Raw genomic sequence first — 24055 nt, 5'->3', positions numbered from 1 at the left:
ATCTGCAGCAGATTGGCTCCTACAGAACTGAACTGACCACCTGCTGTGATTCTCTGCATCTTAGCACGCACACACACTCATTCATGCTACACAGACATCACAACTGTTCTCCCAGACTCTTATGATTATGATAAATACTGTGCAGTTTAAACACCCCCTTCCCCAAAACACATGTACAGTTGAAGTCGGAAGTTTGAATACACTTAGGTTGGAGTCATTAAAACTCGTTTTTCAACCACTTCACAAAGTTCTTGTTAACAAACTAGAGTTTTGGCAAGTCGGTTAGGACCATCTACTTTGCATGACACAAGTCATGTTTCCAACAATTGTTTACAGACAGATTATTTCACTTATAATTCACTGTATCACAATCCCAGTGGGTCAGAAGTTTACATCCACTAAGTTGACTGTGCCTTTAAACAGCTTGGAAAATTCTAGAAAATGATGTCATGGCTCTAGAAGCTTCTGATAGGCTAATTGACATCATTTGAGTCAATTGGAGGTGTACCTGTGGATGTATTTCAAGGCCTACCTTCAAACTCAGTGCCTCTTTGCTTGACATCATTGGAAAATCAAAAGAAATCATCCAAGACCTCAGAAAAAAGATTGTAGACCTCAAGTCTGGTTCATCCTTGGAATTTCCAAACTCCTGAGGGTACCACGTTCATCTGTACAAACACAATGGGACCACGCAACCGTCATACCACTCAGGAAGGAGACGTGTTCTGTCTCCTAGAGATGAATGTACTTTGGTGCGAAAAGTGCCAATCAATCCCAGAACAGCAGCAAAGGACCTTGTGAAGATGCTGGAGGAAACAGTAAAACGAGTCCTATATCGACATCACCTGAAAGGCCGCTCAGCAAGGAAGAAGCCACTGCTCCAAAACCGCCATTAAAAAAATCCAGACTAAGGTTTGCAACTGCACATGGGGCCAAAGATCGTACTTTTTTGAGAAATGTCTTCTGATCTGATGAAACAAAAATAAAACTGTTTGGCCATAACGACCATTTATGTTTGGAGGAGAAAGGGGGAGGCTTGAAAGCTGACGAACGCAATCCTAACCGTGAAGCACGGGGGTGGCAGCCTCATGTTGTGGGGGTGCTTTGCTGCAGGAGGGACTGGGTGCACTTCACAAAATACACTGCTCAAAAAAATAAAGGGAACACTAAAATAACACATCCTAGATCTGAATGAATGAAATATTCTTATTAAATACTTTTTTCTTTACATAGTTGAATGTGCTGACAACAATCACACAAAAATGATCAATGGAAATCAAATTTATCAACCCATGGAGGTCTGGATTTGGAGTCACATTCAAAATTAAAGTGGAAAACCACACTACAGGCTGATCCAACTTTGATGTAATGTCCTTAAAACAAGTCAAAATGAAGCTCAGTAGTGTGTGTGTGTGTGGCCTCCATGTCCCTGTATGACCTCCCTACAACGCCTGGGCATGCTCCTGATGAGGTGGCGGATGGTCTCCTGAGGGATCTCCTCCCAGACCTGGACTAAAGCATCCGCCAAATCCTGGACAGTCTGTGGTGCAACGTGGTGTTGGTGGATGGAGCGAGACATGATGTCCCAGATGTGCTCAATTGGATTCAGGTCTGGGGAACGGGCGGGCCAGTCCATAGCATCAATGCCTTCCTCTTGCAGGAACTGCTGACACACTCCAGCCACATGAGGTCTAGCATTGTCTTGCATTAGGAGGAACCCAGGGCCAACCGCACCAGCATATGGTCTCACAAGGGGTCTGAGGATCTCATCTCGGTACCTAATGGCAGTCAGGCTACCTCTGGCGAGTACATGGAGGGCTGTGCGGCCCCCCACACCATGACTGACCCACCGCCAAACTGGCCATGCCGGAGGATGTTGCAGGCAGCAGAACGTTCTCCATGGCGTCTCCAGACTGTCATGTCTGTCACATGTGCACAGTGTGAACCTGCTTTCATCTGTGAAGAGCACAGGGCGCCAGTGGCGAATTTGCCAATCTTGGTGTTCTCTGGCAAATGCCAAACGTCCTGCACGGTGTTGGGCTGTATGCACAACCCCCACCTGTGGACGTCGGGCCCTCATACCACCCTCATGGAGTCTGTTTCTGACCGTTTGAGCAGACACATGCACATTTGTGGCCTGCTGGAGGTCATTTTGCAGAGCTCTGGCAGTGCTCCTCCTGCTCCTCCTTGCACAAAGGCGGAGGTAGCGGTCCTGCTGCTGGGTTGTTGCCCTCCTACGGCCTCCTCCACGTCTCCTGATGTACTGGCCTGTCTCCTGGTAGCGCCTCCATGCTCTGGACACTACGCTGACACACAGCAAACCTTCTTGCCACAACTCGCATTGATGTGCCATCCTGGATGAGCTGCACTACCTGAGCCACTTGTGTGGGTTGTAGACTCCGTCTCATGCTATTACTAAAGTGAAAGCACCGGCAGCATTCAAAGTGACCAAAACATCAGCCAGGAAGCATAGGAACTGAGAAGTGGTCTGTGGTCACCACCTGCAGAACCACTCCTTTATTGGGGGTGTCTTGCTAATTGCTATAATTTCCACCTGTTGTCTATTCCATTTGCACAACAGCATGTGAAATGTATTGTCAATCAGTGTTGCTTCCTAAGTGGACAGTTTGATTTCACAGAAGTGTGATTGACTTGGAGTTACATTGTGTTGTTTAAGTGTTCCCTTTATTTTTTTAAGCAGTGTAGATTGCATCATGAGGAAAAATAGTGGATATTGAAGCAACATCTCAAGACATCTGTCAGGAAGTTAAAGCTTGGTCACAATTGGTCTTCCAAATGGACAATGACCCCAAGTATACTTCCAAAGTTGTGGCAAAATGGCTTAAGGACAGCAAAGTCAAGGTATTGCCCTGACCTCAATCCTATAGAAAAGTTGTAGGCAGAACTGAAAAAGCGTGTGCGAGCAAGTAGGCCTACAAACCTGACTCAGTTACACCAGCTCTGTCAGGAGGAATGGGCCAAAATTCACCCAATGTATTGTGGGAAGCTTGTGGAAGGATACCTGGAACATTAGAGTTAAACAATTTAAATGCAATGCTAATTGAGTGTATGTAAACTTCTGACCCACTGGGAATGTGATGAAATAAATAAAAGCTTAAATAAAAAAAATTCTCTGCTCTTATTCTAACATTTCACATTCTTAAAATAAAGTGGTGATCCTAACTGACCTGAAACAGGGAATTTTTACCTGGATTAAATGTCAGGAATTGTGAAAAACTGAGTTTAAATGTACATGGCTAAGGTGTATGTAAACTTCGGACTTCAACTGTAATTATTGGACTATAAATTGTGCCTTCCTGTGTTTTACTTACTGCAAAATTTGTATTGTATTTGACTCAGCCATTTTCTTTGTTCATATTCTTATATTTTATTTCTTATTGTTGTTGCATTGTCCAGAAGGAGCCTGTGAGTAAGCATTTAGTTGGAAGGTGTATACCATGTACGACTAATACAACTTTAAACTTTATGGGGCATCAGACTCCGGGTTGTTTCCCTATTAGAGTTAGATTATAGGAATATGTTGTAATCCGCCACAATATATAGTTTCAGTCCAAAATGGCACCCTATTCCCCATGTAGTCCACCACTTCTTCAATGCAGTCATCATTACCTTGACTGTATTGCTAGTGTATTGTCTCAATGGCTTAACTTTCTGTCTTGACTAAACAGGTTTCTTTTGTCTTCTTTTGCAGAAACGTCACAACGCTGACAGTGTTGTCAACAAGAAGGAATGTCAAGGTACGGCCCAATTCTTTCTGTCTTCGTTGTTGTAATCCTAGATTGATTGATGTTTTATTGCCCTTCAAGTGGTAATTATTTTCATAGCTCACTAAGGTCACAAGTTGCACATATATGCATATATACACACACACACACACACACACACACACACACACACACACACACACACACACACTACCTTTCAAAAGTTTGGGGTCACTTAGAAATGTCCTTGTTTTCATGAAAACATACATGAAATGAGTTGCAAAATGAATAGGAAATATAGTCAAGATGTTGACAAGGTTATAAGTAATGATTTTGAATTGAAATAATTGTGTCCTTCAAACTTTGCTTTTGTCAAAGAGTCCTCCATTTGCAGCAATTACAGCCTTGCGGACCTTTGGCATTCTAGTTGTTCATCTGAAGAGATTTCACCCCATGCTTCCTGAAGCACCTCCCATAAATCAGATTGGCTTGAGATCAATGGGGTTGAGATCCGGTGACTGTGCTGGCCACTCCATTATAGACAGAACACCAGCTGACTGCGTCTTCCCTAAATAGTTCTTGCATAGTTTAAAATCAAATCAAAGTTTATTTGTCACGTGTGCCGAATATAGTGAAATGCTTACTTACAGACTATAACCAATAGTGCAAAAAAGGTGTTAGGTGAACAATGGGTAAGTAATGAAATAAAAAGACAGGCTATATACAGTAGCGAGGCTATAAAAGTAGCAAGGCTACATACAGACATTGGTTAGTCAGGCTGATTGAGGTAGTATGTACATGTAGATATGGTTAAAGTGACTATGCATATATCATGAACAGAGAGTGGCAGTAGCGTAAAAGAGGGAATGGTGGGTGGCGGGACACAATGCAGTGCTCCCCAATGTGCGGGAGCACTGGTTGGTCGGCCCAATTGAGGTAGTATAGTTAAAGTGACTATGCATATATGACAAACAGAGAGTAGCATCAGCATAAAATAGGGGTTGGGAGGGGGGGGCACACAATGCAAATAGTCCGGGTAGCAATTTGATTAACTGTTCAGGAGTCTTATAGCTTGGGGGTAAAAACTGTTGAGAACCCTTTTTGTCCTAGACTTGGCACTCCTGTACCGCTTGCCATGCGGGTGGCTGGGGTCTTTTACCATTTTTAGGGCCTTCCTCTGACACCGCCTGGTGTAGAGGACCTGGATGGCAGGCAGCTTAACCCCAGTGATGTTCTGGGCCATACGCACTACCCTCTGTAGTGCCTTGTAGTCAGAGGCTGAGCAATTGCCGTACCAGGCAGTGATGCAACCTGCTCTCGATGTTGCAGTTGTAGAACCTTTTAAGCATCTCAGGACCCATGCCAAGTCTTTTTAGTTTCCTGAGGGGGAATAGGCTTTGTCGTGCCCTTTTCACGACTGTCTTGGTGTGTTCGGACCATTCTAGTTTGTTGTTGATGTGGACACCAAGGAACTTGAAGCTCTCAACCTGCTCCACTACAGCCTGTCGATGAGAATGGGGGCGTGCTCGGTCCTCCCTTTTCCTGTAGTCTACAAACATCTCATTTGGCGCTGTGCTTTGGGCCATTGTTCTGTTGTAGGAGGAAATTTCCTTCAATTAAGCGCCCTCCACAGGGTATGGCCTGGGGTTGCAAAATGGAGTGATAGCCTTCCTCCTTCAATATCCTTTTTACCCTGTACAAATCTCCCACTTTACCACCACCAATGCACCACCAGGCCATCACATTTCCTCCACCATGCTTGACAGATGGCGTCAATCACTCCGCCAGCATCTTAATTTTTTCTGCGTCTCAGAAATGTTGTTCTTTGTGATCCGAACCCCTCAAACTTAGACTTGTCTGTCCGTAGCAATTTTTTCCAATCTTTCTCTGTCCAGTGTCTGTGTTCTTTTGCCCATCTTAATATTTTAATTTTATTGGCCAGTCTGAGAGATGACTTTTTCTTTGCAACTCTGCCTAGACAGCCAGCAAACCTGAGTTGCCTCTCCACGGTTGACTTGGTGTTTTGCAGGTACTATTTATTGAAGCTGCCAGTTGTGGACTTGTGAGGCGTCTGCTTCTCAAACTAAACACTCTAATGTACTTGTCCTCTTGTTCAGTTGTATACCGGGGCCTCCCACTCCTCTTTCTATTCTGTATAGAGCCAGTTTGCACTGTTCTGTGAAGGAACAGCGTTGTACCAGATCTCCAGTTTCTTGGCAATTTCTCGCATGGAATAGCCTTAATTTCTCAGAACAAGAATAGACTGACAAGTTTCAGAAGAAAGTTATTTGTTCCTGGCCATTTTGAGCCTGTAATCGAACCCACAAACGCTGATGCTCTAGATACTCAACTAGTCTAAAGAAGGCAAGTTTTATTGCTTCTTTAATCAGTATAACAGTTTTCAGCTGTGGTAACATACAGTGGGGCAAAAAAAGTATTTAGTCAGCCACCAATTGTGCAAGATCTCCCACTTAAAAATATGAGAGAGGCCTGTAATTTTCATCATAGGTACACTTCAACTATGACAGACAAAATGAGGAAAAAAATCCATAAAATCACATTGTAGGATTTTTTTTGAATTTATTTTCAAATTATGGTGGAAAATAAGTATTTGGTCACCTACAAACAAGCAAGATTTCTGGCTCTCACAGACCTGTAACTTCTTTTTTAGAGGCTCCTCTGTCCTCCACTCGTTACCTGTATTAATGGCACCTGTTGGAACTTGTTATCAGTATAAAAGACACCTGTCCACAACCTCAAACAGTCACACTCCAAACTCCACTATGGCCAAGACCAAAGAGCTGTCAAAGGACACCAGAAACAACATTTTAGACCTGCACCAGGCTGGGAAGACTGAATCTGCATTAGGTAAGCAGCTTGGTTTGAAGAAATCAACTGTGGGAGCAATTATTAGGAAATGGAAGACATACAAGACCACTGATAATCTCCCTCGATCTGGGGCTCCACGCAAGATCTCACCCCGTGGGGTCAAAATGATCACAAGAACGGTGAGCAAAAATCCCAGAACCACGCGGGGGGACCTAGTGAATGACCTGCAGAGAGCTGGGACCAAAGTAACAAAGCCTACCATCAGTAACACACTACGCCGCCAGGGACTGAAATCCTGCAGTGCCAGACGTGTCCCCCTGCTTAAGCCAGTACATGTCCAGGCCCGTCTGAAGTTTGCTAGAGAGCATTTGGATGATCCAGAAGAAGATTGGGAGAATGTCATATGGTCAGATGAAACCAAAATATAACTTTTTGGTAAAAACTCAACTCGTCGTGTTTGGAGGACGAAGAATGCTGAGTTGCATCCAAAGAACACCATACCTACTGTGAAGCATGGGGGGTGGAAACATCATGCTTTGGGGCTGTTTTTCTGCAAAGGGACCAGGACAACTGATCCGTGTAAAGGAAAGAATGAATGGGGCCATGTATTGTGAGATTTTGAGTGAAAACCTCCTTCCATCAGCAAGGGCATTGAAGATGAAACGTGGCTGGGTCTTTCAGCATGACAATGATCCCAAACACACCGCCCGGGCAACGAAGGAGTGGCTTCGTAAGAAGCATTTCAAGGTCCTGGAATGGCCTAGCCAGTCTCCAGATCTCAACCCCATAGAAAATCTTTGGAGGGAGTTGAAAGTCCGTGTTGCCCAGCAACAGCCCCAAAACATCACTGCTCTAGAGGAGATCTGCATGGAGGAATGGGCCAAAATGCCAGCAACAGTGTGTGAAATCCTTGTGAAGAATTACAGAAAACGTTTGACCTCTGTCATTGGCAACAAAGGGTATATAACAAAGTATTGAGAAACTTTTGTTATTGACCAAATACTTATTTTCCACCATCATTTGCAAATAAATTCATTAAAAATCCTACAATGTGATTTTTCTGGATTTTTTTCCCTCATTTTGTCTCTCATAGTTGAAGTGTACCTATGATGAAAATTACAGGCCTCATCTTTTTAAGTGGGAGAACTTGCACAATTGGTGACTGACTAACTACTTTTTTGCCCCACTGTAATTGCAAAATGGTTTTCTAATAATCAATTAGCCTTTTTAAAATGATTAACTTGGATTAGCTAACACAACGTGCCGTTGGAACACAGGAGTGATGGTTGCTGATAATGGGCCTATGTAGATATTCCATAAAAAAATCTGCCGTTTCCAGCTCAATAGTCATTTACAACATTAACAATGTCTTCACTGTATTTCTGATCAATTTGGTGTTATTTTAATGGACCAAAAATTGTATTTTCTTTCAAAATCAAGGACATTTCTAAGTGAACCCAAACTTTTGAACGTGTGTGTGAGTACATTGTGTATTTCTTTGTTGTCGAAAGATGAGACATAATATATGGCTCGGTATGCATTGTGTAACACTGTGCCTTTCAAGTAGGCTAAACAAAGCATGGTGGTGGTGATTTATCTTGCGTGTCACAACACTTCTCTTACCTTTTTGTCTCTGCTCTTTAAAGTGCTGAGGAATGGTGCCTGGGAGATCGTGCACTGGGCCAAGGTACATTACCAGACTACTTCCTTTTAACTTAAATGGAAAGTTCTGTATTTTGCAATTCAGTGTTAGATTGTTCCGCACTAAAAAAGTAGTCTATGCACCAGGAGAGACAGTAGGGTAATCCATGGATCGGTTTTATTTGAACCGCCACTACAAACTTCTGCTAACTTTAGCCACAGGTAGTTGATTATCAATGGGAGTGATGGCGGCAACCATGCAAATAAGTAAAGTAATGGACAAATAACCTTTTTAAGGATGCTGGGATCATCTAACATTAATTTGTAAAATACGGAACTTCCCCTTTAACCAACGGCATCAGGCAGGGGTGTGATATTATTCTAGGAGAGATATTCATAGACAGCTACTGACATCCCACAAGAACTGGAACAAACAACAGATGTTGATGAGGATGTGTCCACAATAGTCTCTTCCTATCCAATCTTTCTATATTAAGTACACACACACACACACACACACACACACACACACACACACCAACACCTCCTGTTTGCCATCCGGCCCCTTTCGTCAGCCTGGCCTGGTCAGTAACTAATCCACTGCTTCCATGTGGACCGGCAGCGATAAGAAGAGAAGGAATGCTATGCCCGAGAACATAACAGACATGGAGAGAGAGAGTAGCTTTTAGTCCAGTGATCATAAAACACCCCAGTTAATTACCTTGTCAGAAATGGTCCACCCACAACAATCAGGTGAAAAGGAAAAAAGGTAAGGAAGCGTGATATTAATAGCCTGGCCGTTAAATAGAAGGCACACGCAACTGGTTTCTCCTTACTATAGCTCTGCTGGGGGGCGAGAGGAGAAGACATTAAGAAAATATTCACCATTGCCTCTGGTTCTGGAGAATGCATGGTTTTAGTGGCCCGGTAAATATATTGTCATTTCAAACCGGTAGATGTTTGTTTTTACCATTCCTGTGAGAAATGTCCTCAGAAATTGGGGAAGCAAAACACTTAATGATGAACCCCAGAGGATACAGAACAAGGTGAATTACTGATCTAGATATTATATTAATGCTTATGGGAAGATCTCATTTTGACATTTTGGGCAGAACAAGGATTTTGCTGGGGTATGAAATACAGATGCACGTCTTTGCCCTGTAACTTTTATTGTTCCTCACAGGAAAAAAACGATGTAATCTACTTGCAGTGGAACACAATATATTTAGGGTCATTTCATTAGGGCACGCTAACACTGTAACAGAAAATGAAAACAAGTCTAGGTTGTCCCTTCCTGTTTCATGACACTTTCTTCCGTTTAGGCGCCTAATAAACATGACGCAGGTTTTCTGCCTGGTTGACCAACCCTGGAAAGACGACTGGCTTATTTTTCCCCTGTTTTATAATTTATTTTATTTCACTACGATTGTTTACTTCTCATTTTTCACATGATGATCATTTCCATGACTTCCCAGGCAGTGGTCTCTATCCATCAGTAACCAGTGTGTTTCTTCCAGGCAGTGGTCTCTATCCATCAGTAACCAGTGTGTTTCTTCCAGGCAGTGGTCTCTATCCATCATTAACCAGTGTGTTTCTTCCAGGCAGTGGTCTCGATCCATCAGTAACCAGTGTGTTTCTTCCAGGCAGTTGTCTCGATCCATCAGTAACCAGTGTGTTTCTTCCAGGCAGTGGTCTCGATCCATCAGTAACCAGTGTGTTTCTTCCAGGCAGTGGTCTCGATCCATCAGTAACCAGTGTGTTTCTTCCAGGCAGTGGTGGGAGATATAATTCGAGTAGGATGCTCAGATTACGTACCTGCGGACTCTATCCTCCTGTCATCCAGGTAGAAGTCTGTGGGTTCACCTACCTGTTCCTGCCAGACCCTGAGGACATCTCCTCCTCTGTTCTCTCTCTCCCTCCCTCCCTCTCTCTGTCAGCTCACACAAGGAAGTGGTGATTGATTCCAAATAATAGCAGACATTTTAAGTGCCTCGATTAAAAACATTGGCCTACTATCAAAGCAGGTTAAGTGCCAGCTACATTTTCAATGTTGTGAAGATCCAGATCTGCTGCTACTGCTATTGAAAAGAGTTTTAAAGACTGAGAAACAGTATTGCATTGTGGGAATCATCACTTCCTTCTAAAATGTCTTCACCTCCTTTCCTCCTTCACCTTTTCAAACTTCATTTGGACCAGGTCTTACTTTGGGCCCTGCCTCGGTTTACTGTCTGATTATGTCTTTTCTGACCTATTACCCATACTTTGAAAAAGCTGAAACAATGCAACAGACCTACACGCTGTACTGTATCCAGATGGCACAGGCCTACACGCTGTACTGTATCCAGATGGCACAGGCCTACACGCTGTACTGTATCCAGATGGCACAGGCCCAAACGCTGTACTGAATCCAGAGGGCACAGGCCCACACGCTGTACTGAATCCAGAGGGCACAGGCCCACACGCTGTGCTGAATGCAGATGGCACAGGCCCACACGCTGTGCTGAATGCAGATGGCACAGGCCCACACGCTGTGCTGAATGCAGATGGCACAGGCCCACACGCTGTGCTGAATGCAGATGGCACACTGTTTTGTCTGTTTGCACAGCGATTTATTTGCACGTTATCCAGACCTCATCTAAAATATCATTAAATTGTAATTTCTCTCGCCCTATGATTTATATTGAGTAAATTTGGTTATTGTATTTGAATAGTACTGTATATGACGATCCTAAATTACTTGATATAGTCCAAATGACATTTGAAACCAGTTTATACCAAACCCTCTGCACGTGCAAGGGTTACACTGTCCTTATTATTCCATCAAATTAAACCATTCTCTTTCCCCTCCCTTGTTTTGGTGTTTGTTTGTACTCTACCTCTCACCCTCCTCCCCTTCTTCTCTCCCTAATGTCCTTCTCCTGGATGCCCCTGCTCTCGCTGGCCCCTCCTGGTGCGTGCTGGGTACTATCAGGTGGGCGTTGGGGAGGTAGTGAAAGCGGCCAATGGGGATCACCTCCCGGCCGACCTTGTCATTCTGTCTTCCAGGTCAGGAACCGAACCACACTGCCGAGCATGAGGGTGGGAGTGTGGCGGTGGGAGCATGGGAAGAGGGGCATAGCATACAAGTCAACTACAACTCAGAATGTTTTGTCTTGCACTGCCAACATTAATGATAAATATTGGATTTAACATTCTAAGGCAGGAAGGTAAAGCTCTGGTTATGTTGATAAAGCCAGAGATTAAGGTGAATAGGTCAGTGAACACATTGTTCCTATCTAGGCACAGTCAGATGCCTTAACAAGAAATGTTTTTATGGCTTGAAAATATAGCGAGACAATACATAAATTATTGAATTGCTCTTTAAGACCTGTAACCAAACTGTTAAGCAAACATGGAAAGTGTTTCAGTTAGTTTTCTTAGTGTAGCACCACAGAAAAGCATGCTTTAGTTTGAGACAAGAGCATAAGTTTGTGTGTGAACTGTGAATGGGTTTCCATGTTCCTAACTGTGCATGGCTAAAAAAAACAGCCCTAAAACGTTGCATGCTGGGACCATAGAAATAGTAACATTTCTATGACTGACATGACAACATTTTAATTAATCTTGGCATATTTGTTTATATTTTTATTTAACTAGACAAGCCAGTTAAGAACAAATTCTTATTTACAATGACGTCCTACCCCGGCCAAACCCTAACCCGGACTACGCTGTGATACAGCCTGGAATTGAACCAGGCATAATGGCATATTGTAACATGCTTACAACAATGTATCTACAATAATCAAGTAGATATTTGGAATATTTGATTAATACTAAATATTCATGAATACTCCAACAGTGTTGTTGATGCACTGGTCCCATCTTGTCAACAGGATATTTGAAGCATGACTGACTGGTTTTAGAACATTCCTGCAGAGCAATTGTCTGTCGTCAGGAATCCAAAGCCCTTATTGATCAACCAATGACTCAAAACAGCTGAAACTACAACCTCACTGATTGAGATTAGGGTTTGAGTGGGACAAAACCCTTTTGGATTTTCTCCTTCTTCCCCTGTTTTTGGATGGGCTCTTGTCATGCATCTATCACTGTATTAAAAGAGTGGCTAACCAGCGACCCTGCCTGGTCCGGTGTGCTCTGTAACTCTGTCCCTGTGTCTGTCAGAGCCCCATTTGTTCTACTGTGGTTCTAGTGCTTGCTCGGCATGCCTGCTTACTTTCTCTGTCTTTGAAAGTTGACTGAGTTCAAGGACAGCTGCAAACAAAGATGTTAGCCTTGCCTGTGCTGCTTTTCCAGGACTTGGGACTGTCATAAAATGTTTGGCTGTATTAGTTCAAAACAACTTGGTATCAGAAAACTTTGCAGTCTTTGTTTGTTGGAGTCCCACCTCCCTATTTCTTTCAAACATCATCATTAAATAGATTAAATAGATGAATGAGTGTTTTCATTATTATATATAATTAACTTTTATCTCAAGTTCTCCAGGTCCGATGTTCAATTTGATGCTTTTTTGCGTCCCCTTTTTAAACAAGTGAGCCCCAAGGCATGTGCTACATTGAGACGTCAAACTTGGATGGAGAAACAAACCTCAAAATCCGACAGGTGATTATTTCTCTCTCCTACATTTTCATTTACTCCATCTCCTGGGAAATAGGCAACTTGGAAGTATTGAACTGAAACTCAGCCAGGGATGACTTTTGGTCAGCCTTCCAGGAGTTTCCCCAGATAAGATGTTCTGATATTTTTTTCTGATATTTCAGAAACCACATTAACCAATTTTAGCTCAGTCCATTATGAAAGTGAAGTGTTTTCTCAATATAGGCTATCCCCTTTTATTGACTTAATTGAAATATAATTGGAATGTGTGTGTGTGTGTGTGTGTGTTTGCACACAAAGGGACTACAAATCACCTCGGAGATCAAGGACATTGACAGCCTGATGCGTCTCTCTGGGCGCATGGAGTGCGAGAGCCCCAACCGCCATCTCTATGAGTTTGTGGGGAACATCCGTCTGGACGGACACAGGTGGGACACAACACACCACTCTTCCCTTTTCAACCAGCTAGCAGCTTTTCCAGCACAGTGAATTGTGTGGGTTTGTGGCTAATTTAATGTTTCTATGAAGTGAAGAGAAGATTAGAAGCACCTGCTTAGTGTTAGTTTGTGTTTGTTTGGGGTGCTTTGCCAATCCATAGTAATAAAGAACATGGTGTCAGTCATCTGAAATACAGACTTGCATCTTAATCCTGAGGTAGAACAAAGTCCCTGAAAACTGTAAGAAGTGAGGACTTCTGTTCCCTCCGTACTCAATGACAATATCACTATAGCAGTAAAAGCTCTACGTTGGATTTGAGTTCCATAATTTCACAAGCTCCTCCACACTACGCCTATGCTGGAGACTCATGGACACTTCTGTTTGTGACTCCAGCACCATGCCTCTGGGTCCGGACCAGATTCTGCTGCGAGGTGCCCAGCTGAGGAACACCCAGTGGGTCCATGGCGTCGTGGTCTACACTGGACACGACACCAAGCTCATGCAGGTGAAGCCCTCTGCTGGTCCACATGTACATTTGTCATTTAGAGGACATTCTTATCCAGAGCCACTTAAGTTTGTAAGAAACCCACATATCAGTCATTTTTTGGGGGGTTTTGTATTATAACTTCTATTATGTCTGTTACTTTTTTTGTCCAGAATTCCACACGGCCGCCTCTGAAGCTGTCCAATGTGGAGCGCATCACAAACTTCCAGATTCTACTGCTGTTCGGCTGTCTACTGGCCATCTCTCTGGTTTGTTCAATCGGACAGACCATCTGGAAGTACCAGTACGGCAATGCAGCCTGGTACATGGACTTGAACTGTAAGAGCACCAACGCAAGATATAGTCCACATATTGTGTCTGCTTTTTGAGTTATGTTTTGTTGATGTCGCTGTGTCATTGTTTCTTTTACTTTGCCTCTGTTAAAGTATGTATTTGCAACACAAGTCAAATATGTGGCGATGGGGATTGATGGTATTCCCATGTAAACATAACTGATTGTGACATGCATAGACGTGATGTGAATGAAAGGAATGGTTGAATATCAGTGCGCTGCTGTACATTTTGGTTAATTTCTAATGTTCTGTTTTGGTTCTTTGTTTTTCTTTGTTGTTTTTTAACAGCTCCAGGTAACAACCATTTAAAAGCCTTGGCCAATCCGTGAATGACCCTTCCATACTAACACCCTAACTGAAGCTCTGCCTATGCTAAGCCCCCACTATATGGTTGTCGTATTTTGTAAGGGCCCTCTTGCCATGGACAGCACAGGCCAGGGATCCGACGCTAGGTTTACCCCTCCAGCTCTTATGCTCTACTCTTTAGTTCCTTTTAGTGCCTGATCCACACAGTGTTTCCCCCTTTCTCCTCCATTCGTGTGTGATGCATTAAACTCTTTGCAAACCTTGGCCTCAGATCCAGACCCCCCTTTTTTTGTGCCTTTTTTACCACAAATGGACCATGAGTCAAGAAACTTCACTTCTGCTTCACTTTTGTCCTGTGAGAGCAAGAGATAAGATTGCGCTCAGGAAGCTCTTGGTAGGCAGGATTATTCTACGTGTAGCTGAACATAGATGCTGCAGTACAACCCAGAGGTTACCGGTGACATTTTCTAAATGCCTCCCTCCCTCTTTCTCTCCCTCCATCTGATGCCAGTGTTTAGTATTTATAAAGCAATACAGAGAGCGAAGGAGTGATTCAAAACCTATTTCAGCACGAGAGATTTTAACATCCACTCTTGAGACATGTTTTTCAATTAAAGCCGGTGTTAGACTAACTACTATTGAAAGAATAAAAGTGACAGGTAATAGAACCTTACAGCCTCAGTAGTAGAATGAAGGTTAGATCACCTCTGTGGCTACTTGAAAAGTGCTTTAGTATTTTTTTCCCCCATTGCTAAAGATGGCCTTCTTTTCCAATGAGTCTGTGAGCCTCGTTTTGCAAACTGATTAACGTCTCACTACAGCCATTACTCTATATTCAACTAGGCCTGTGTTAGGAGAGGTTGTCAATTTCATGCTTGTTTTATGACCTACTCTCCCCTCAGTCTCAGAAAATTTGATTGGCTCGATCTCCAGGGTTTCACTGCTCTTGTTTGTAGCTTTGAAACTCCCACCTAACAGACCCCATCCTATGGGGTGGAGCAGAGAGTGGTGTACAAATGAGGGTGATGTGAGTCATAAAGCAAGCGTCCATCTTGAGACTGACTGTTCCTTTTAGGGAGAGAGGGACTCAGTCCACTGAAGATTTTTCCGACCTGTGTCAAAAGAGAGAGGTGGTGAATTCATCAAATCATATTAACTTTCACTGTAGCATTTACATACTGCTTACCCAAATTACTTGACTGTAATTGCACATTGAGACATGTCAACACAATCTGTAGTCAGATGGAGAGCACAATGTCAAGATGAATGGACTGGCAGTGCACACTGGTCAGTGGGGAGAGAAGCTGGATCACCACACATCAAACCACATACTGTACGTTCCCCATACAGTATGTCAAAGAGGGCACGTTTATGTTTATGCATACGCGATAAGTAATTAACTTGACATTGACGCAGCTTACACTGCTGACATCCAAACTGGCATGGTTCCCAGTCTTTAGATCTTAACAGCCTTTATGCAGATGAAGAGTTGAAAATAACTTCCGGCCATTTGTTATACGTTCACACCACCTGCTACACATAACTTTCGGTTAAATCCCCATCCACTAAAAAGCAGGTTGCTGGTTTTCCCGGATTTTGTCGGTTTCTGCTGAATGCCCACTGCTTAAACAGCTTACCCCGCACTTCAGCCGTTAACCCACACTGCGCAAAGATGCGTTTTCGCTGTCCCTTAAAAGTTAGCCGACGGTTGTGGCTGCTCTTTGCTCTACCATAGTAGAAAGTTATAGTAGAGGAGATGGGCTGGTTTTACTTTTGGATACGCATGCTCTGAAATAGAAGAAAATACTGACGCAAAATCACGTATTACCTGAATTTTACTCCAATGTATCACAGCAAGAGTCAGACATAAGAAGGAGATAGAGGGGTGGATGGTGCATGTCTTGGTTTGTTGTGATTGACTTGCTCATGGCTGCAATTTTAATCTGATCCCAACCTTATTTACCCCTCTGAGAATATACCAGTTCATGTGTAACAAGGTGACCTCACAAACTACACATAGTTACTTACAGGCCAATCACACTGCTCAATGTTGATCTCTAAATCCATCCTGCTCTTTTACACTCGTTGTTGGTTGGGACAGGAATGTGCTTTGGACTGAATCCCTCTCCTTTTGTCTTGAGACATCAAACTCGTTTGTCTTCCACCCCACCTCTGGCAAGCCCTCCCTCCTCTCCTCCTCTCCTCTCTGTGTGCTGTCGTTCCAATAGCAGTAGCTTCCATTTTGAACCCCATCTTTTTTATGATTTCATCTTTAAATCATTCTGTTGTGGGGAAAAGGGCTCCTCGCAACTGCTAATCTAAAGGGAAACGCTTTGGTTGAGGAAAGTTTCTCTTGCGACTCCTGCAAGCTGAGGAAAGGTAATTCACATCACTCATGTTTTTGTGTGAGCCACTACTCTGACAGTGGGGGTTGTATGTCTCCTTTTTGTTTGTTTCATCATGGACTGGGTGAAAGAGAATCCATAATTCCTCACAGTGCGTTGTGGAATTCATTGCCTGGATCATGCTGGATGCCAATGCTGCTGCTATATGACAAATGATTCTACTCTAGATCAGTCCCATTTCTGTAGCCAGAATTATGGGACCTTAATTGGAGTGCATATCAATTTCAGTGGCGAGAGGATGAGGTGGGGTGGAAGAGATGGGTATTAAATCTCACCTAATGCACAACATTGATACAACGTTGTACAAGGCATACACTGCGTTGTGAAAACGTTGAGCATTAGAACTCTGGGAACTGGGCTTTTTCCCGATGGTGTTGGGTGGGATTCAATGCTGACAAAAATCTGGTCTATTGTTCCTCTCCCCCCGAATCTTGCCGTCCCCCTGACAGATGGTGGTGCCGCAAACTTTGGCCTCAACTTCCTCACCTTCATCATTCTTTTCAACAACCTGATCCCCATCAGTCTGCTGGTGACTCTGGAGGTCATCAAGTTCACACAGGCCTTCTTCATCAACTGGGTGAGAGAAGACACAGGATTTTGAGCCATGTGGTTATCATTGACTGGGGTTTACATGTATTGTTAATTCAGTCAATTCAGTTTACTTCCTGATTTGAAATGTAATTGACCCCCAACCCTGTTAATGTCTCATATAGCTCTTTCGTGCATGGCACAAGTCTTTCGTGCATGGCACACAGGTCTCTGGCTGTCTAGTCACTTGATGTCAAAGTTTAAATGTTTGAAGTTGTTGTCTCAACATTCTATATGATTATTTCAGGATACAGACATGCTCTATGAGCCCACTAACACCCCAGCCGTGGCTCGCACTTCCAACCTGAATGAAGAACTAGGACAGGTAATGCTGCTTGTTCAACATTTTTATGAATTATATTTAATTCATGAATTATATCCACCTTCCCCTGCACATAGTAGTTGCAGCAAATACACATTTGTTTCCAACGTTGACAAAAAATGTATTCTAGTCACCCATGAATTGGTGTTGGTTACCATTTGAAGTAAAGTGTTTGTGCAGTCTGATCTTATTCCATTACTGATTTAAACTGAGCGCCACTTGGCTCAACGTTCCTGTTGCTGGTGTGCTGCAGGTCGACACTAAGCAATGATTGGCTGTCTCCGATCGACACTGAGCAGTGATTAGCTGTCTCGCTCTTGTCACAGGTGAAATACATCTTCTCCGACAAGACGGGGACTCTGACCTGCAACGTGATGCAGTTCAAGAAGTGCACCGTCGCCGGCGTGGCCTACGGGTAAGATTTGCCTCCACTCCCCCTCGCTTGTTTACCTCCGTCTATCACTTCTCTCTCCCTCTACCACTCCTCTCTCCTTCCTCCCTCCTCTCTCCCAATCACCTTCATTAAGTGAAGTGTGTACCGTGGTATACAGCTGTACATCTGGCACTCCTTGTCCTGTCCCCAGCCGCCTCATTAGCAGTTGCATCAGTGCGTTCCACTCTTCGACTCAGACTATAAATAACACGGCGTACTGTTTGCACGCAAAGGCATTTTTTTTTTGCTACTGTCCCATGGATTTTTCCCCCCCAGGTACAGTTGTGAGAAGTGTCCGTCTCTTTAAAAAAAAAAAAAAGAAGTGTTTTAATGAGTGTGATGATGGTGGGTAGAGCTTCCATGTTGTGGCTTAGCTCTCTATTGGAGCGCTGACCAGGAATTAATGCAGTGCTTATTGTGGTTGTAATAGATGCTAGGGGCCTTTACCCATCAGATCAGCTGTGGTATACTCAACTGCTCACAGCTGTTCAGTAAGGCTGTTCAAAGTATACTTACTACCTCTGGGATAGCCTAGACTGTATAGTTAGTTGAGTCTTCAAAAACTCATGTAATGTTGTAACAGAGCGCTTTAATCTCAGCCCGTGTTTTTATTTGATGGTCTTACACTGAGGGAGGGGGTTGTCCTGTTAGTTCCTAATGCATTTATTCTGTGAATATGCTATCAGTTCCTTTCTGAAATTTGAAAATGACGAACATTGCTAATGTGATACAGGCAGCTAAGAAGCTACCAGGGAACTGTGGGTGCATCCCAAATGGCACCCTATTCCATATAAGGCACTAACTTTGACCAGAGTCTTATGGGCCTTGGTCCAAAGTAGTGCACTATAAAGGGAATAGGGTGCAGACTGTGAATATCTCAGTAGAGCGTGACAATACATGATTAATTCAATTAAAAACATGCTTGAGGAAGTGCAGGGTTGGGGGACAAGAACGCCTGTTTCCTCTCCAGTGCCGCTGGTGAAGCTGTCCGACCTGCGAGCTAGTGAAGGACAAGTAGTTGCCACGCCTTCCTTTCCAGCCAAGGTTCACGTTGCCACGCCTTCCTTTCCAGCCAAGGTTCACGTTGCCACGCCTTCCTTTCCAGCCAAGGTTCACGTTGCCACGCCTTCCTTTCCAGCCAAGGTTCACGTTGCCACGCCTTCCTTTCCAGCCAAGGTTCACGTTGCCACGCCTTCCTTTCCAGCCAAGGTTCACGTTGCCACGCCTTCCTTTCCAGCCAAGGTTCACGTTGCCACGCCTTCCTTTCCAGCCAAGGTTCAGGTGCAAGGAGGGGATTAAGCACATCAATCAAAGAACCATTAGATTTGTTTGTGGAGTGTTCAAGAATATCACTTTCTCCTTCTTTTCAAAGCTAGAGAAGCATGCCATAAACACATTGACAGCAGGTTTCTGACATGTATCCCCAAATCGAGTGGGGGAAATTGATACGTTAGAATGTGATCAAAGCATAGCGTGCTGTACTGTGTAACCATCCCTGCTGTAATCTACCCATTTAACCACTAATATGTCAGTCATAATCACATTTAAATTCTCTTACGGTTTCCTTTAACCATTGATTTTCTGGGGACCATCATGGAGAAAGGGGCTCTACTACAGTGACACAAGGTCTTTGCCTAGTCCTGGATCTTCTCGGGCTGTCTTGCCAACTCCTATGGTCATTTGTCATGACCATACAAACAAATAGGATCAGGTTTAGGAAGCTGTCTGCCATTGTAGGCCTATAGCTGGAAAGTCGGAAGTTTACATACACTTAGGTTGGAGTCATTAAAACTTGTTTTTCAACCACTCCACAAATTTCTTGTTAACAAACTATAGTTTTGTCAAGTCGATTATGACATCTACTTTGTAGTCATTTTTCCAACAATTGTTAACAGACAGATTATTTAACTTATAATTCACTGTATCACATTTCCAGTGGGTCAGAAGTTTACATCCACTAAGTTGACTGTGCCTTTAAACAACTTGGAAAATTCCAGAAAATGATGTCATGGCTTTTGAAGCTTCTGATAGGCTAATTGACATTTGAGTCAATTGGAGGTGTACCTGTGGATGTATTTCAAGGCCTACCTTCAAACTCAGTGCCCCTTTGCTTGACATCATGGGAAAATCAAAAGAAATCAGCCAAGAACTCAGAAAATAAATTGTAGACCTCCACAAGTCTGGTTCATCCTTGGGAGCAATTTCCAAATGCCTGAAGGTACCACGTTCATCTGTACAAACAATAGTATGCAAGTATAAACACCATGGGACCACGCAGCCGTCATACCGCTCAGGAAGGAGACGCATTCTGTCTCCTAGAGATGAACGTACTTTGGTGCGAAAAGTGCAAATCAATCCCAGAACAGCAGCAAAGGACCTTGTGAAGATGCTGGAGGAAACTGATACAAAAGTATCTATATCCACATTAAAACGAGTCCTATATTGACATAACCTGAAAGGCCGCTCAGCAAGGAAGAAGCCACTGCTCCAAAACCGCCATTAAAAAAAGCCAGATTAAGGTTTGCAACTGCACATGGGGACAAAGATCATACTTTTTTGAGAAATGTCCTCTGGTCTGATGAAACAAAAATAGAACAGTTGGGCCATAGTGACCATTGTTATGTTTGGAGGAAAAAGGGTGATCCTTGCAAGACGAAGAACACCATCTCAACCTTGAAGCACGGGAGTGGCAGCATCATGTTGTGGGGGTGCTTTGCTGCAGGAGGGACTTGTGCACTTCATGAAATAGATGGCATCATGAGAATGGAAAATTATGTGGATATATTGAAGCAACATCTCAAGACATCAGTCAGGAAGTTAAAGCTTGGTCGCAAATGGCTCTTCCAAATAGACATTGACCCCAAGCATACTTCCAAAGTTGTGGAAAAATGGCTTAAGGTCAACAATGCCAAGTTATTGGCGTGGCCATCACAAAGCCCTGACCTCAATCCTATAGAAAATTTCTGGGCAGATCTGAAAAAGCATGTGCAAGCAAGGAGGCCTACAACCTGACTCAGTTACACCAGCTCTGTCAGGAGGAATGGGCCAAAATTCGCCCAATTTATTGTGTGCAGCTTGTGGAAGGCTACCTGAAATGTTTGACCCAAGTTAAACAATTTAAAGGCAATGCTACCAAATACTAATTGAGTGTATGTAAACTTCTGACCCACTGGGAATGTGATGAAAGAAATAAAAGCTGAAATAAATCATTCTCTCTACTATTCAGACATTTCACATTCTTAAAATAAAGTGGTGATCCTAACTGTCCTAAGACGGGGAATTCTTACTAGGATTAAATGTCAGGAATGGTGAAAAACTGAGTTTAAATGTATTTGGCTAAGGTGTATGTAAACTTCCGACTTCAACTGTTTGTCTTGCTATCAACCAGTATCCAGATAGATATTTGCCTTTCAGTCTCTCAAAAACCAGGGTGCAATTGAAAGGGGCTGCTCAGTCCCACCATTCATGGATATGGATCTGTGCTTTTGTAACAGTATAGACTTTACGTCTGTCCCCTCGCCCCGACCTGGGCGCGAACCAGGGACGCTCTGCACACGTCAACAGTCACCCTCGAAGCATCGTTACCCATCACTCCACAAAAGCCGCGGCCCTTGCAGAGAAAGGGGAACCACTACTTCAAGGTCTCAGAGCAAGTGACGTCACCGATTGAAACGCCACTAGCGCGCACCACCGCTAACTAGCTAGCCATTTCACATCGGCTACACTTTCATCAGAGAAGCCTAGAGTTATTGTGCTGATCCGATCCCTGTGTGCTCCCTTCCTCTCAGCCGCTCCCACGACTGTCTGCTAAGGGTCACGTTCTCCCTCCCAGGTGGTTTGTAGGAGGCTTGATGATGGCTACATTTTGATACACAAACATGATTTTAGAAGTGCTCCACAGAACTACCAGACCAAAGAGAAAGCATAGAGCAATCTAGCTACCATTAATCGGGAAGGAAAAGTGCATTTCTAAGGTAATGCTCTGAATAATCTGAGCTGTCTGACAATGAGCGTCCTGAGAGAGGTCTTTAGTCTTTTATACACTATGGATTTTAGTTTGCTCTTCCCTGCATCTCTAAGGTAGACTTTCTCTGTCTTTACAATACTATTCTCAGCAATGGTCACAAGATTTGTCCTCATCTCCCAGTGGGCAAAACTGGTTGAAATGGTGTCATAATGACATTTTCTTCTTCTGGTTGAAATTGTGTCATAATGACCTTTCTTCTTCTGGTTGAAGTGGTGTCATAATGACCTTTCTTCTTCTGGTTGAAATGGTATCATAATGACCTTTCTTCTTCTGGTTGAAATGGTATCATTATGACCTTTCTTCTTCTGGTTGCGACGACACCAGTTCAAACGGCTTTTCCCTCTGGCTGGGTGAAGTCTAGTAATGGGTTCATGTCCTTACTACTGCTTCCCACTGCAAGTCTTAATTGCTCTTTCCAGGGTTCCAGTCCAGTCTGTGGTCTGTCAGCCTGGACAGCATAGTGCCCTACTATGGAGTCATGCCAGGTAGTCCTGAGGCATGGTCCTAGGGCTCAGGTCCTCCGAGAGAGGGAAAGAAAGAAAGAAAGAAAGAAAGAAAGAAAGAAAGAAAGAAAGAGAGAAGAAGAGAATTAGAGAGCATACTTAAATTCACACAGGACACCCGATAAGACAGAAGAAATCTCTCCAGATATAACAGACTAACCCTAGCCCCCCCATAAACTACTGCAGCATAAATACTGGAGGCTGAGAGAGGAGGGGTCAGGAGACACTGTGGCCCCATCTGATGATACCCCCGGACAGGGCCAAACAGGCAGGATATAACCCCACCCACTTTGCCAAAGCACAGCCCCCACACCACAAGAGGGATATCTTCAACCACCAACTTACCATCCTGAGACAAGGCCGAGTATAGCCCACAAAGAACTCCGCCACGGCACAACCCAAGGGGGGACGCCAACCCACATCCACTCCACCACGTCGTCCTCCTCAAAGACTAATTAACTAGAGCAGTAATTAATATAGCCATCCTTATGCGTGAAGACATTAATGAATTCAGCTGCACACTAGTGCTCTTAGAGACATATAGTAGCAAGAGATGTGTGCTTTTCTTTTAGGAGTCTTCTAGTCACTGATCCAAGGTCAACCCTTATGGTGAATGTTAGGAATTGGGGGAGGGTAAGCTGATTTCAGACCTTTCTTTGACACACCTGAGAAGTAATAGCATTCAAGACTTGTGTATGTGGTTAACTTGAACATAGCATCGGGCATGTCCGGTAACGGGAATTAGATCTGTGAAAAGACCTAAGAATGCGTATTGTGTACTTTGTCCATTCACAGTGTATTTGAATGGGTGTTGTGGAGAATACAAAGCTCAGAATAGTGAATTAATTCCCAGCCTCAGTCTTATTTGGACCAGTCAAAAGTGGCCAAGCCACAATGTTCTCTTGTCATCTAGATAGCGGGACAGTGTCCGGTCAACTCAAATCCTCCCATGTACAATTATCAAAAGCCTGGACCGTAATTAGTTTGCCAGAGCGGAGATGTGAAAATAATTTGCCACTCTCGTCTTGGAGCAGTGTGCGCAGTGACCACATTTGGAGTTCCCAGTGGGGAACACTTGGCAGCCCATGAGACACAGACAGACAGACAGACACACACACACACACACACACACACACACACACACACACACACACACAGACAGACAGGATGTGGGGCTGAGAGGCCTAACCCAGCTGTCCTCTCGCTCGGCTGACCAAAGACAACTGGAGTAGACAACTGGAGTATTAAAACTTACCTAAGCTTCTGCTGCTTTGTTAGCAGCCTGCTATTATAAAGATGGTCAGTCACTTCCATTGGAACAGATCCTCATCACTAACCACTATCCCAGCGATCTACCCTCATGTGAGATACTAGCCCTCTCTCAACAATCTCCCTTTAATATCTCCAA

General features: G+C 43.7%; 1 protein-coding gene across 4 annotated transcripts in view; it reads left to right on the top strand.

The window, feature by feature from the left end:
* LOC139366421 (ATPase phospholipid transporting 8A1) overlaps positions 1–24055 on the top strand; it is a 195705-nt gene that overhangs the window by 76223 nt on the left and 95427 nt on the right. For 2 of the 4 annotated variants that reach the window (XM_071103888.1, XM_071103891.1), the window contains exons 5-14: positions 3713–3758; positions 8201–8241; positions 11167–11240; positions 12725–12794; positions 13089–13216; positions 13620–13731; positions 13884–14049; positions 17224–17351; positions 17610–17687; positions 18011–18099. In XM_071103888.1, coding sequence (XP_070959989.1) covers positions 3713–3758; positions 8201–8241; positions 11167–11240; positions 12725–12794; positions 13089–13216; positions 13620–13731; positions 13884–14049; positions 17224–17351; positions 17610–17687; positions 18011–18099 — 932 coding nt within the window. Of the gene's footprint in view, positions 1–3712; positions 3759–8200; positions 8242–9964; positions 10039–11166; positions 11241–12724; positions 12795–13088; positions 13217–13619; positions 13732–13883; positions 14050–17223; positions 17352–17609; positions 17688–18010; positions 18100–24055 lie in introns of all 4 variants that reach the window. The other 2 variants (XM_071103892.1, XM_071103889.1) reach the window with 1 other exon arrangement.

Source organism: Oncorhynchus clarkii, chromosome 14 (assembly GCF_045791955.1).
Source record: "Oncorhynchus clarkii lewisi isolate Uvic-CL-2024 chromosome 14, UVic_Ocla_1.0, whole genome shotgun sequence".
In the NCBI taxonomy this organism is placed as follows: Eukaryota; Metazoa; Chordata; class Actinopteri; order Salmoniformes; family Salmonidae; genus Oncorhynchus; species Oncorhynchus clarkii.
The sequence above is the reverse complement of the archived record's forward strand: the minus strand, read 5'-3'. Positions and strand labels throughout refer to the sequence as shown.